The following is a 15,642-nucleotide window of genomic DNA, read 5'->3' on the forward strand; positions in this document are numbered from 1 at the left end:
TTTCTTTGCCTATTTAAACATTATAAAGGCTTCAGCAATTAAATACAAAAGCAACGTTTTATATCCCTCATTAAAAGCCCTCAGTCTAGCAGAAATAGAATGCAAATGTTTTAATAAAAAACTGCAAAATATATGGGATCCCTTTTTTTTTACTGATGTTGATCACTTCCATCCAGAAGTTAATCAATTATATGGTCATTATAGTTGCAACTTCAGGATCAGGGGCAGCAACCCTAAAAATTACATTTTATTTCAAGCTTTCTCAGCCAGGTGCCCCCCCCCCGCCCAAACCACGCTGAATTAGGATGATGGGAGATGTCGTCCAATACACCAAGAGAGCTCCAAGTTGGGTCAGCTAATGTAACACGCCTTATTTCCTTCCACCCGAGAAACAGCGACAGGACCTTCCCCCTCCGGATCCCGAGAACGTGCGTGAGACAAGCTACGGGGGACGCTCGTTCTCCAAGCACAGCCCCAAAGAGCGGCTCACATCCCCTCGCCGGCAAAGCTACGCCATCCCACCACCCTCACTCACCCGCCGTCCTTCGAGCTTTCCCGCGCTTCGCTTCCGAGTGACGTCATCGGCGCCCGGGGGGCGGGCCGGGCTTTTCTTTGGCCTCTCATTCGGCCGTTGCGCTTTCAATCCCTCCCTCGGTCCCCGCCCCCCTAAGCCGGCTGGATCCTGTCTCGGAGGCCACGGGGCGGGCCGGGCTGCGTCTGCGCCGTCATAACCACCGGGAAGGGGGAGAGGAAAAGCGGTGCCTGTGGCAGCGAGGCTGAGGGACGGGCTGACGGCGGGAAGGGTGGGGTAGAAGGAAAGGCGGTAAAGCCGCCGGGCTTCTCTGGCTCTGCGTCCTTCCTAGCCCCTTTTTCCTGGGAATCGTGGCGTTGCTCCGTTCCCCCAGTCGCCCTTCTTTCTCCTTTCTTTTCCTGTCCTGCCCGTTCTGTACTATTCCCACTGTTTAACGCTTCTTTGGAGACACAGATTTTAGGGGAAAAGAAAGAAAACAACCCGCTCCTGTTTTGCAGTTAGCAGCAGCTTTCTTGGCCGCGGTCCCCTTTTCCCTTCTTACTGTTTCCCTCCACCCCTTCCCATAAATCGAGATTTCTGAAGCTTTTCTAGATCTTCAGTCTTCTCTCCTTTGCAGCTACCATATGTAACCAGAAATAACTTCCAATGTATCGTAAATAGGGATTTCCTCCCAAACGAATGGATTTCGAATTGCAGCTGTTGCTTCTCCTTGTTAATTTCCATCCATCTTCAGCCACTTTTTCCTAGCATACCCTTCAATTTCCCCCATTCCTTCGTTTTCTCAATCCTCATCCTCCAATCTCCTTCCTCCCTCCTTCCCTCACACACACACACACACACACACACACACACACGGGGAGGGGGGTAAAGATCCCTCCCCTTCCATTCTGACATCTTCCTTCCTCATCCTTGGACCCCTCAGCCCCGACCCTTCCTCCTCCTCCTCCTCCTCCTCCAGCTGTGCAGTTGCTCCGTCATCCTTTGTGTCTGATGGCGAGCCCTGGTGCCTGTCAGTGCCACGGTATTGGACGAGGTTTCTCTTGTCTTCCCTGCTTTTTGGCATCCCTTCAAAATGTTTCTTCGGATAAGCAGCAGGTGAGCATGTACAGGGCACGGGGAAGGGGAGAGATGGAAAGAACTGGCCTCTGTTCATTCTGACAAAAGTTATCCCTCTCCAATAAAGATACTCAACTTTTATTAGCTTACCACGATCGACTTCTTGGTGAAACGTTTCTTTAAATCCTGGGGAGAAAAACTGAATTGAATTTGAATTTGAGAGAGGATATCTACTGTTGGTGGTTGGAGGAAAAGGAAAAAAACAGAAAATCAGTTTCAATGTTAATTTCATAGCTGCAGCCATCATTTCAGCAGCATAACTTTTAAAAACAGTTAAATGCAACAGTTTCTTTAAAAAAAATGAAATTTTATGCTCGAAAAAGTATCATTTTCAAAGCTTCTTTTAAAATTCTGGAAGTGCATATTATAAAATGTTCAGAATTTGTGGCCAATAGCTACTGTATATTGCTGATTGTTTGAAGTGTAAGATTTCATGGGAAATATCCACTGTATTTAGTTCAGCTTTTGCCATCTTAGTGATTGCATCCACCTTCTAAGTTTAGCCAAGAAATGGTAGGTCTTAAGGTTAGAAGATTTCATCTTTAGAACAAGCACTTGTTTTGTTCTAAAGAGCTTTGATTTGCCTACTTGTAGTTCTAAAAAGTTCATCATCTGGCAATTCTTTCTCAATATATTTTAAAGTCTTTAAAGTTACATGGAAATGTCACTTAGACTAATTGAAATAGACATCTGTGGGACATTTATTGATAATATTCCAAAAGCCATTTGTTCATATTTTCATCCTGAGGCTGCTGCTTTTAGAATAAAAACTAAAAGTTGGAGAAAGCATATGGCGTGTGAATTCTTGTTCCTGCCCACTTGTATTGTGAAGTTTAGTTTGGCTGACTCTTAGCTGACAAAATATATAAATAGTTTTGGATAGCTTATTTGGTCATGTTTACACTACATGGGGAAATATTTTTGGTCTCATGCTGTGCTTTGTTAATCGAGCAGATCATTTTGTGGATGCATAGAGAAATTTATTTTTTAAAAAAGTCAGTGCCTATGTTCTTCCTAGGAAAATGGGTATTATATTTTAACTGGTTCTAATTAAAATATTGTTCTAATCATTTAGTCATCAAATATCTAATCAAATATTTTGGTACAACGTCATGTCTTACAGTAGTATTAAAGCATGACATTATACCAAAATATCTGAAGATAACTAACTTCTGTTTTATTTTAGAAAATGTTCTTAATGCTCTTCGCATTTTCTCCGCCATTTAATATCTATTTAGAAGATCTGCAGTTTTAGGAGAATTGTGAGAAATGATTTTTGAGGTTGAATGAAACTAAGTGAAACCATCTAGGAGGCTTGAGAGCAGTTAAAGTAGACAATTTCCTATCAGCCTGTTCTCTTTATACATTTCAATCTTATTGTTATTGGTTTTTACTTTTTTCTTTGGGATAATGTTCTGCTCTTTGATTTTGCAAGTCCTTTAGCTTGACACATCTGTCTCTCCTCTCATCTCAATTGCCTTGTGGATTTTCAGGACCAAATATTAAGATAATTTACTGATTTTAGCGCCTACTGGAGCTGAACTGATCCCAATCTTATTGGGAAGTTCTCACTGTAAAACCTTCTGGTACATACTTACCCAGCTGTCATTCATTTAGGAAAGGTTGAAATAGGAGACATTCAGAATTAATTGTGTTCCATATCAACTAGCTGCTATGGATTTTTCATGTCTGAATCCAAAATGTATTTGGCAAGTCCAGTTCAATATATTATTTCTTATATCTAACATACATGAATGTTCGGGATAAATCACTTGTGCAGCTTTTATTTTGAAGAAAAAAACATTTGGTAATATAATATGTGTTAACAAATTAGAGGGAGTAAACTCTGAAGTGATGATGATATCCTTTTCTTATGTAAAATTCACTGCAAAATAGCTAAATGTAGTATTTTCCAAGTGAATAATAATATCTTTTCATTTTCAGTCAATATATTTGTAAAATGATGCACAAATGCCTTATGTGGTCCTGATAATATGCAAAAGCCATTATGCAATTTCTGTTCCAGTCAAAATCTGGTATCAGAAAAGTGATGATGTGCACTTGAAAAGAATTAGGACATGGCTTCTAGCAAAATTCTGTCCTCCTGATTTGATGTAGGAAAAGATCAGTCAAATATGTATGTTCTCCCTTCAGGATAAAATCCACATCAGGCTTTAAGTGAAGTTAAAGTGAATGCATCAATTTCCATGCTCTCTCTCAGATAAGATATGGCATTATAGTCATAGAAGCAGTCATGTGTCAAGGAACAATAACTAAAATTCTTCAGTGATTTTCATGCTATGATGACTTTTGTTGTAGTCAAAAATCATATAACTCAAAAGGATTCTTTGCTTTATTGTTTCTGTGAGAGCTAGCTTCACATTTAAATGTTTTTCAAGTGCCAGTTACAAATGGAAGATGCAAGCCTTCTTTCTACTGAGACGACCTGTCTATATCACCTCTGCTAATTTTCTGTTAAAATAAAGCAGATGCCATATCTTGACTTCCCAAATGGCTCACTCCATTAATACTGCCCTCCGGGTGAAAATATACTTAATAACTAGACTGCCATTTACTTTAATTTGTTTTGTTGCATTAGCTGACATGAAGCTATGTGTATTTAGTTTAAATGTCTATATATTATGAAGCACAGAGGGTGAAACTGATGGGAAGGAGAACAAGAATGAAATATGGCCTTCAGTAAATCTATATGAATACAATTTATTTGAGTGCTTCTTTTGAATTGGATTTATGTTTGTTTTTTTGTCACCAGACTGTCAAAATGTAATTGGCCTTTATGTTGATAGTTATATTCCCAATTTGTGTTAATAGTATTTTGTATTTACATGCATAAGATTTTTTATTGTGGACTTAGGTATTGCTTTAAATCTATCATTAGGTTCAGCATAGTGCTGTGTTAATTTAACATTTCATATAACATAAAAGTACTTTTTATCTTGCTCAATCACTGACTGAGTGATCATGTAAAAACCCTAAAATAATAAGTCAGGGAAGAGGAATATCTCTCAGTGGCAACATTATGATCAGTAAAGATATAAAATGATGAGAATATATTAGTTAAACAGAGGGTAGAAGTGAGAGCTTTGTTCTTGTATCATCTCAATTAGTTTATTAAAAGAGGATTACTAGGGCTGAAAGAGGGCGGAATGTAGAAAGGAAAATTCTCTATATAATTGAAATCACAGATTTGCTTTTTCCCAGAATAAGAAAAGCTTGTCGATATTTTAGAAAAATAGCTCACATTCTTTTTCTAAAATATTGACAAGTTTATTTCTTACTCTGGGAAAAAACAAATCTGTGATTTCAATTATATAGAGAATTTTTAAAATTCCTCTAAAGACCAAAAGAGGTGTTCTCAAACTCTGTAATACTGCAGCTTCTTTAAATAATGAATGAATTTGTGTGATTTCCCCCAAATAAAGCTAATGATTTCATTAAGGTTAGGGCCAGATAAAAAATAAATATACCAGTTACTCTTAATAATTAAGTGTGAATATATTAAACAAAACCATGACATAGTTTTTACAGCTTTATAAAATATATAAAACTGGCACATAACTAACATATACATTTTTATAGACACTCCAAAATCTATAAATATACTACTAAATACCACATGAGCAGAAATGCCTGAAACATACAAATATTTCTAGGAAAAGCCAAGCCCAAATTAATCCTTAGATTAATTCTTGCAATTTTGGAAATGGTTTGCCATTGCCTTCTTATAGCTGAGAGAAAGTGACTGGCCTAAAGCCACCTTCATGGCTTCATGCCTAAGGTGGAAACAACAGAATTCATGGTCTCCCAGATTTTATCCTGGTGCCTTAACTATTGCACCTAAGTTAAAGTACAAAAAAAATGGACAAGTTTAATTAACAAGGATTTTAATTGATTAAACATTTTGTAGAATAAACAGATATGAAAATATGAAAAAAACTTTATTTCAAACTAATGTTCTTTTACATAGGTAATAGTTTGAAGAATACAGTATCGCTGACAATTCACAAGAAAAGGAAGCTGAAAACCAATTTATAAGCTTAGTAATACCCCAAAGCCTAAACTTGATTACCATACCAATGTCATTCTTTTAGTTGTGACTATTTTCTGAATTGCTTACAACTCCCTGGGAGGTCACATCTTACCTTTTGAGAACTATTGAATTAATATAAAAACATTAATCGTTGAGACAGGATACTTGTATTCCTTTTGCTTTATGGTTTCTTCTACCCAAAAAGATCAAGGTGTTTTGTTTCAATAAATCTGCAGTAATATAGATGGTGCAGTCCAAAGCTTTATCTCTCCTACCAAGAAAAAAATAAAGTTAAGTTGATTGTGAAATACAATAATTGGGGAGAGGATCCTCTCTGTTCTGACTCTGAATAGTTTGGTATTTTGGAACTAACCTTTGCATGCCCAGATTGTTTTCAGTTTGAAAGGGGGAAAAAAGGAACATATAAGAAATGGAAAGAGGTCCAGTCGTTTAGGGAGAGTATTGACAGGTAATCTAATACTATAATTGTAGAAAATGAAAGCTTCAACTAAGCTGATTTAGCAAAAGATGTTAAGAAATATAAAAAGAGCATCTTGATACATGTTCAAAATAACTCGAAAAGAATCAGTATGCCAGCTACTGAATGAAGGTAATAGATGAAACTAATCAAGGACAGAACTGAGAAATTTTCTAACAGAACAATCAGTGGAACAACCTGCCTCCAGAAGTTGTGAATGCTCCAACACTGGAAGTTTTTAAGAAGAGATTGGTCAATATTTGTCTGAAATGGTATAGGGTTTCCTGCCTGAGCAGGGGGTTGGACTAGAAGACCTTCAAGGTTGCTTCCAACTATTCTACTCTACTCTACTCTACTCTACTCTACTCTACTCTACTCTACTCTACTCTACTCTACTCTATTATAAGAAATAGCAAAGAAATCGTAGCACTGTTCAACTCCTGTTCTGATTTGTTTCCCAAAAAAGTATATGTTCTACCAGCAAAGTCTATGAAGTGCAAGGTAAAGGGGCAGGTTTAGAGATCGATAGAACCATGGTCAAAGAATAATTCTTTAATGTGAGAGTTTAAATCTCCAGGACCAGATCAACTGCATTCCAGGGAGGGAATGAGGGAACCAATTCTTGGTTGAGCTGAACCTTAGGAAGACTATCAGTTACTATCTAGACCAACCTATCCCACAGGACTGTTATTTTGAGGATAGAAATTAGGAAACCCATACCATATACTCCTCCTGATTCTTGAAGAGTTGAATCTGATGAATGCTACAATAAGAGGTTTGAAGGATATTTAAAATACTTGAGTAGGGCACAATATGGTTAACCAGGAGATTTGTAAGAAGACATCAGGCACAAATGAAACTGCTCCTGTGCTAAATTAAACTATTGATCAACATCCATTCAAATTCCTTGGTTCATATGTATTCTACTTGGCCCCTGTAACTTCAAGTGTGCTTCATGGGATTGGAATGATCCTCAAATGGATTTGAAAAGAACTCAGGACAAGGGTACACACATTGGTGGGATTCAAATATGTGAACAACCAGTTCTCTGTGTGGATGCCACTTCCGGAAGTCCATTCTGGGCCTGGGCAACAAAAAATTAGCTACCGGTTCTGCCGAACTGGTGCAAACTGGCTGAATTCCACCACTGGGTACACATCTTAACTTGGCTTTTTATACACTTTCTCTTTACATATATTCCATCTATAGAGTTTCCATATCTTGCAAACTGTGAGAAATAATCTGATTTTCAGGCAAGAGTGTACCTTCTTCCGTTGTGGCTTTCTTCCTGTGGATTTAGTAATATCATAGTAATGTCATAATAAGCTTATATTTAAAGATGCTTTTCAAAACTGCAGTCTTCATAAAGTGGCCTAGCTGATCCAGAGGCTATTATGACGCACTTCAAAAATATTGTGTCCCTAAATTCTCTTCTGAAAACAAATACACAAAAGAATAAGCCAAAGAAAGGAATGTACTGTGCATGAATTAGACCTTGAGGGAGTCTTACTTTATGTAATGTCATTCCTTTCCTCTGCGGTTCCTTAAAAGCATTTTCATATGTCAGGGTTTTATAAAATTGCTTTTAGTAAAACAAGTTATTTTTATAATCCTTTTCAGGACATAAAGCCTAGGGTGCTTCAAGTGCCTTTGGGATACCCTTCAAAAAACTCATTTTAAAAAGCAAATGACTAGAATACCTGATCTGTGACATATTTTAATTAGTTTCTGTCTTAAGAATGACCTGAAAGTGTCAGCACAGAATAGCATCTCTTAACATCATGCTTGTGTGAACTAGTATTGTAAGAAGCATTACATGATTTTTTGACTATGTTTTAGTTGTTGACCTACTTTATCTCTCATTTGGGTTTTTGTTTGTGTTTTTGCTATTGAATGGTTTTCAAGCTTGAATATGGCATTTGTCCAAAGGCAGGCAAAGAAAATGGGAAAATGGACTTTTCCCAGGAATGGAAGTTAAATTAATCTATAGTTTGTCTGTCTTAACATGATAATGGAGGAAGCTCTGGAAAGCTAATTAGATTAGAATTCAATTAGATGTGATTCAGAACATTATCACTCACAGATCCATTTATCTGAAAGCCCTAAAAGATGAGGAGTGACTCTAAGGATGTTTTATTAAGGAATTTAAATAGAGGCTATGAATGTTTCAAAGAAGAAATCATAAAATGCAATTTTTTTAACATTCCATAGAGATAGGATCTACTATTAGTAGCTGTCTTTATGAGCAAAATTTTATTTCTGTTTGGACAGCTTTTCTGCATGTATATTCCATCTAAGTCAGTGGTTCTCAACCTGTGGGTCGGGACCCCATTTGGAGTCGATCGACCATTTCATGGGGGTCGCCAAGCAAGGCTGTCCGCCATTTTTTTGTCCGCCATTTTTCCCCCCTTTTTTGGCGGGTGCCTTACCTCCCTTGGGCTGGGCCAGCTGGTGGTCGGCCTGCTCCGTCTCTGCCGCTTGCCAGCTACACCTCGGCCGGCGCAGGGGGCGGGACCACGCATGCGCGGCGCTCCCAGGCAGGGAAAGTCCTCGACTTACGACCGGTTTAGTCCTCGACTTACGACCGGTTTAGTCCTCGACTTACGACCGGTTTAGTCCTCGACTTACGACCAGTTGGGGTCGCGGCATTAAAAAGGTTGAGAACCACTGATCTAAGTGAAAGCAAAGCTTCCTGTTTCCTGTTCTTAAGTCCTGTAAAACAAAGATGAACACTGAAGTTACAGCTGAGTGTTGAGTAAGGCCCTCAAGTCTGACATTCAAAGACTTCATGCATATACAGTATACATATTTCCTAGAGTAATCATTACTGAATGTAAAATGCATAGTACTGTCCTGCAGGTCTCAATTCATAGATTATTCAGGGAAATTGAAAGATGTTGTATTAGTCAGAACACCTTGGGGGAAAAAACCCTGAAATCAAAGGTATAGCTTTGGGGAAAACAGTATTAAAGTGGAGGCCTAAATGGTGCAGAGTTGAATTGCTGCCTGCTTTCTCTGGTACATATATTATCTTCAGTACTGTTATCACTGTAAGAGATCAGGGAAATGGGAGAACAAGCAAATAATTGTGAAAGAAAATTATGTTTAGTACACATTTGAATTTAATTGACCAAGTTCAGTCTTATTCGTCTTACAGGTAGTCCTCAACTTACAATCATTCTTTTAATGACAGTTCAAAGTTATAACACTGAAAAAAAGTGACTAATGACAGTTCAGCAACAGAAAATTTGGACTTAATTGTGATCATAAGTCAAGGAATACCTGTATTAAACTTTTACTGTATAGTTTTTCCTTTTCTACAGAATCACTCACAAACTGCTAGATCCACACACAACATTGCAGTTAGTTGTTTACTTTGAAGATATCCTTCAAAATCTCATCCAAAATATCCTTTTCTTTGAAGTAGATTTAAGCTTAGGGTAGGATAGGCTACCAGACTTTCCTTACATTGGGCTAGAATATTCCTTGGAAAGGGCTATAATCTGGTTGCAATATGTATACTTGTGGTGTCCTACAAGTGTGTAGGAAGCAGGACTGCCTGCTCTGTTTCATATATATTTTGATAAGTGATTAATGATGAACTTAACTAAACATAGGTAACATGTTCCATCCTGTACCATGATGATAAGGGTGGTGAAGCATTCCATCATCAGACTGTTGTCCAGATGTCCGATTTAAAGTTACTAATATCTTGTTGCAGAGGGAATAAAGAGCATTTATTGTCTGGCTGTTTTAAGTTTGCTCAAATTCTCACCAGAATCTTGATTCCACATCCGTGGGATTTGAAATGGTGACTGGACAACATCTTATGTTACTTGGAATTTATTAGATTTGATGAAACAAATATAAGGCTTTGTGGCATGAGCTCGGCCATCTGTAGATCCATGCCCTTCCTGGCTCTTTCAGATGGATCTGTGATGACTCGATGCCACTAGCTTGACGTGGCCAGCAGGAGGAGGCCTTCTCACCACAGCTGAGTCCTCACTGCCTACTCGCTGCTGCCATCTCTTTCCAGGACATCTCAACACCGTAAATTTGCTGTGAGGATAACTCACTGCAGATCCTGGCTGGAAAGCCGGGAGGGCGGGCGAGCGAGCAAGCAGGCTGCAAGGAGATGGCAGCAGCGAGTTGGCAGCAAGGACTTGGCAGTAGTAAGTAGGCCGCCCCTTGTGGCTGCGTCGAGCCAGTGGCATCAAGTACTCCCATTCCGGTTCCAGATAGCCAGAGCAGGAGAGAAGAGATGAGTACAGGAGATTCATAACTGTTCTTTGGTGGATGAGGTTATCCCAGTTGCCTATAACAAGACATTAATGTGCCCCCTTCTGAAGGGGACTCCCCTGGACCCCAAAATCTGGGTAATTATTGTCTAGTCTCCAATATTACTATTCCAATTAAGGCGGTTGAAAAAGAAGCTGCTTGAGAAGGATCTTATTGGTATCCATTTTAATTGGTTAAGTATATGCCAGACTAGGAATTGGATTGAGACAACATTAATCACTCTAGTAGAAAAGCTTTGTCACAACCTGGATGACAGGAATGCATTTAATCCTCTCCGTGATCTTTGGTGTCATTGACAATGTAATTTTGCTAGCCTGGGTGGTTTGAGGATTGGTGCCACTATTTCACAATGATTTTCCTCCTTCTAAGTTAGTTACAATCGGTGGTAGTTAGTAGTTACAATCAGTGGTAGTGGAGGAGAAAAGTTGGTTCTGCAGGTGTTTGATTCTCTCTCTCCTGCTGCCCAGCATCCCTGTGAGGCTGCTGGAGAAGTTATCCATCAGTCTGTGGGGAGGTACTACCAGAATGCTGTTGAGGTCTCTGTTAGTGCCTGGAGGCTTTGAGGGGCTGGATACGATGAAAAACGTTGGGGCTGTATCCAAACAAGAAGGATTTACTGTTTGCCCAGAGATCATCTGTTTCCTTATCTACTTTGTTGGTTACTCTAGGTAGGATAGCACTTGCCTTACAAGGACAGGTCCATCACTTAGTTTTTCTCACAGCTTTCTCATAGTTTTATGATAACTGCTTGATGGGCAGATGGGTAAGGTATGCAAGATGGTTTTTGGTCTAACTGGCTAGTGCACCATATTGGCCCTAAGGACCTGGAGATGGTCTCTCATGATCTGCTCACTACTATTTCTATAGATATTTTTATATCTATATTGTATAGATATAAAGAACTGTTACTGCTAAGCTACACCAATATTTCTGGCTTTGTTCTAGTTGCCAGTAAGCCTCTGGGTATAATTCAGAGTCTTGGGTTTAACTCTTAAAGCCCTAAGTGTGTTGGCTCCTAGAGGTACTGCCAAGACCATTTTCTCCTAGGTAAAATTGACCCATCACATATACTCATTCCATGTTACAATATTGTAGGTCTCCACTCCACATGAAATAAATTCACCAGTGGCCTGGGAATAAGTATTTTTGATGATGCCCTTCCCCTCTGAAATAGCCTGTTCCCCAAAACATTAAATCAGTGACATTGCAGAAGGTGGTCATATTATTCTGAACAGTTAAAAGTTCATATTGAGTTTTTAACCTTTTTTATTCTTTTTAGTCTTATAAACAGTCTTCAGGTTCTAGTTGCATAGAAATGTGAGAAATAAATACGTTTGAATACTCTTTTTTCCCATTTTCATAGGTACAGCCTCAGAACACACAAGGAGTGCTTTCTGTGAAGAATTTTGGCTACATTAGTTCAGGAATCTTTATGAAGCATTTAACATTAAAGCATGGCAGAAAATAAAGAAAGGAAACCTAAAAATGCAGACGTGAGACCCAAAACCAGCCGGAGCAGGAGTGCAGACAGAAAGGATGGATACGTATGGAGTGGAAAGAAGCTTTCCTGGACAAAAAAGAATGAGAACAGTTCTAATGCTGAGATGGCAAATGCCTCAGGAAAACCTACATTAAGTCTAAGGAATCAGGAGAGAAAACAGAGCTGTTTCTCAACTGAGATGGAATTGGAGCATGTATGTGGTCACAGGTTCCTAGGCCGTTCTTTTAAACAGAAACTGCAGGATGCGATGGGACAATGTTTCCCCATAAAGAGTTGTAGCACTCGGCATTCTTCAGGGCTTTCACCAAAGAGAAAAATACATATCAGTGAGCTTATGCTGGACAAATGCCCTTTTCCACCACGATCTGAGCTAGCATTTCGATGGCATTTAATCAAGCGGCACACTGCCCCTGTCAAACAAATATCTGAAAGCTGGCTAAGTGTGGGTTCATCAAAAGGTGAAAGGAAAGATGAAGAACTGAACGAGATTGAGAGGGCAGGTGAACCAGACTCCGCTGTATTGCAGGAAAATAATGCTATTGATAATGCTTCCTATCCATGTGATCCTCAAGAGGAATCTGCCATGGGTAAGCAGCTAAAGATCAGCAGAGAGGAAAGTGACATGGACTCTGATGATGAAGTAGTGACACTCTGCACTAGCTCCAGGAAGAGAAACAAACCACGGTGGGAAACAGAGGATGACCTGCTGCAGCTGCAGATGCCACTCAGATATCACACCCAGATTGATTATGTTCATTGTCTTGTTCCTGACCTCCTTCAGATCAATAATAACCCATGTTACTGGGGAGTGATGGATAAATACGCTGCAGAAGCACTTTTAGATGGAAAGCCAGAGGGGACTTTTTTATTACGCGATTCTGCCCAGGAGGATTACTTGTTTTCCGTTAGTTTCAGGCGTTATAGTCGTTCTCTTCATGCCAGGATTGAACAATGGAATCACAACTTCAGCTTTGATGCTCACGATCCATGTGTCTTCCATTCCCCTGACATTACTGGACTTTTAGAACATTATAAAGATCCAAGCTCTTGTATGTTCTTTGAGCCACTTCTCTCGACTCCCTTACACAGAACTTTCCCTTTTTCCCTTCAACATCTATGCAGGACAGCTATTTGTAACACTACAACTTACGATGGCATAAATGCCCTTCCTGTTCCTCCATCTGTAAAGCTGTATTTGAAAGAATATCATTATAAATCAAAAGTAAGAGTCCTCAGGATTGATGTACCAGATCAACATGCCTAGAAGGGCATTCTGGAAGTTTTTTTATAATTATTCTGGGAGATTTTGTTTCTATTTCTCTTATTAACAAAATTTTCATGCAAAAATATCTACCCACCATATTTAACTTTGCCTGAGCCTTATGTCCAAATATATTTTTATTTCCTGCCCCAATGAACAGGTTTCTGTAAAAACGCAAAACTGATACTAACGTTCTATAAAGCTTTATGGAATTTCAAGGAAGCTATTTTAAAGTTTTTACTCAAGCATAACTTTTTAGATATGAACCTAAGTCAAGGTTCAAATTTGACTTGCTTTTTATAAACTAATTTATATGCACTACAGGCATGTTTGAAAAACTGAATATAGTAGTTCTTCCAGAATTACCAATTTGTAGGGTTTTTTAAATCATTCTGTCCTTGCTATAAAAGTAAAATTAATAAGATTGTGATGCTCCTACCATTCTGAATACTTATTGTTTTAAATTTCATATAGGTTGCTTATATTTTGAGATTAAATGTCCCAATCATATGCTATGTGTCAGAACATGATTTGGAGTTGTTATCATTTTTAATAAATGTTGAATATATATGTCTAATTTTCTGGACATCTATTAAGAATCAAACTATTGCAGATGTTCTTAAAAGATTTTGATATATTAGTACAGGCTTTAAAAAGAACTGTGTTGAAGCACACATAGATGCCTGTTTCACAAACTAATAATCATAAATGTTAAACGAAATGTATGAAAATAGTCTGATGGGTGTTTATCTAACTACCTCAAATCGTTACTCATATTACACTCTGTGTCAGTGGGGCCTTGGATCTTTTTTTCTGTCTGCTGACTGTCCTTTGGTGCTATTTGTGTGTTTGTTTTTGGATTTAATTATTACATAGGCAATTTCTAAGGGCAACTATAGTTAGGGAAGAAATGGTTAACTATCCACGTTCCTCTTCATTAAAACATATCCCTTGGAGCAGGGATGTCAAACTGCCGGCCCGTGGGTCAGTTTCATCATACCAAAGCCACGCCCACCCCATTGCCGGCAATGCAAAAAGGGTTGCGATACATAGCGTCACGTCATGTGACGTGGCGAGTTTGACACTTGGGCCTTGCAATATCCAATTCTCTGTGTGGCATTTAGAATGAAGAAAAAAAATTTCACAGAGGCCAGTAGAAGTATAGAGAATCTATACCATCAATCAATCAGAATAGGGCTGGAAGGGACCTTGGAGGTCTTCTAGTCCAATCTGCTGCTCAAGCAGGAGACCCTAAACCATTTCAGACAAGTGGCTGTCCAGTCTTTTCTTAAAAATCTCCTTCTGTACTTATATACTCAGTATAAATATGTATAAGAATATATACTTGTACTGGGAATCTCCACAGACATAAAATGCAGATGTGGAGGAGAAGATGGTGCAGTATGAACTTTACTTTAATGGCAATTATTATTATAAAAATTGTACAAAAAGGAAAAAGCAGATTTATAGTTCATTATCAAGTGAGGTACTGTGAGCCTAGAAAGATTTTCCAAGGTAATGTACTTTGGGAAGGGAAGCCTTAAGATAAATAAAATGGTTTTTTTTAAAAAAAGAATAACACTTCTCTGACATATGGATGTTATTCAAAGTAAATCTCATGAATGAACCCATGTCCTTACATTGTTATGCTTCTGAAACTGCTCCCCAAATTTCTGAAAACAAGAAGGTGGCAAAAATTATTCTTCTAAATCTGTCTCATACCCCAAAAATCATACATTCATGCCTAGCACTCCAAAGCTAAGAGTTATTCTTGTCAGGCTTGAAAATAAGAGAAGGGAGAAAAGACCCAGGGAGATCCCGCTAAGAGATGGATAAAAAGCTGCCCTTGGAATTTGTACATTTTCAACACCAGTTCATGTTTTCATTGCTCCATAAGCTTTTGGGGGGGGGAAATGATGCTTGAAAGATATACAACAACCTAGGACAGTGGTGGCGAACCTATGGCACTAGTGCCAGAGGCGGCACTCGGAGCCCTCTGTGTGGGCACACGTGCCCTTGCCCCAGCTTTGCCTCCCCCCCACGACCCCCTCCTCTCCAGCAGCCCCCCTGAAGGAGAATCGCCCTGGAGCGTGGCCCACATGGAGCAGCGCAGCCAAGGACATGGCAGCCAGGCAGCGTAGACAAGACTCTGCCCTCACACCCCATCATGCAGTTAATGCTGCAGAGCGTAGGCAGAGGGTGTGGCCACCATAGCGCTGCTGGGCTGCCTGGGCGATCGGCGGGCCCTGGAGGCGGTGAGTGGTCCTGTGGGCAGGCGGGGCGAGGGATGGGGGGCAGGCAGGGGGGTGGAGCGGGGCCGGGGCCAGTTTTTGGGCACTCAGTCTCTAAAAGGTTCGCCATCACTGACCTAGGAAGCTAAGCCTGGGTGTATGGAGTGCCATAA

The 15,642-nt window shown here is 39.3% G+C and overlaps 1 protein-coding gene across 1 annotated transcript; it reads left to right on the forward strand.

Moving 5' to 3' along the window:
* Window positions 1–1,603: 1,603 nt before the first annotated feature.
* Window positions 1,604–13,268, forward strand: SOCS4 (suppressor of cytokine signaling 4). The gene is made up of 2 exons (XM_015822814.1): window positions 1,604–1,627; window positions 11,840–13,268. The coding sequence occupies exon 2, from the start codon at window positions 11,931–11,933 to the stop codon at window positions 13,239–13,241; it is 1,311 nt and encodes a 436-aa protein (XP_015678300.1). The 5' UTR covers window positions 1,604–1,627; window positions 11,840–11,930; the 3' UTR covers window positions 13,242–13,268.
* The last annotated feature ends 2,374 nt before the right edge of the window (window positions 13,269–15,642 follow it).

Source organism: Protobothrops mucrosquamatus, unplaced genomic scaffold, assembly GCF_001527695.2.
Source record: "Protobothrops mucrosquamatus isolate PMUCROS unplaced genomic scaffold, P.Mucros_1.0 scaffold1685, whole genome shotgun sequence".
NCBI classification, from domain to species: Eukaryota; Metazoa; Chordata; class Lepidosauria; order Squamata; family Viperidae; genus Protobothrops; species Protobothrops mucrosquamatus.

Excerpts from the sequence above, each read along its gene's own strand:
- SOCS4 (XM_015822814.1), top strand. The coding sequence starts at position 11,931 with ATGGCAGAAAATAAAGAAAGGAAACCTAAAAATGCAGACGTGAGACCC.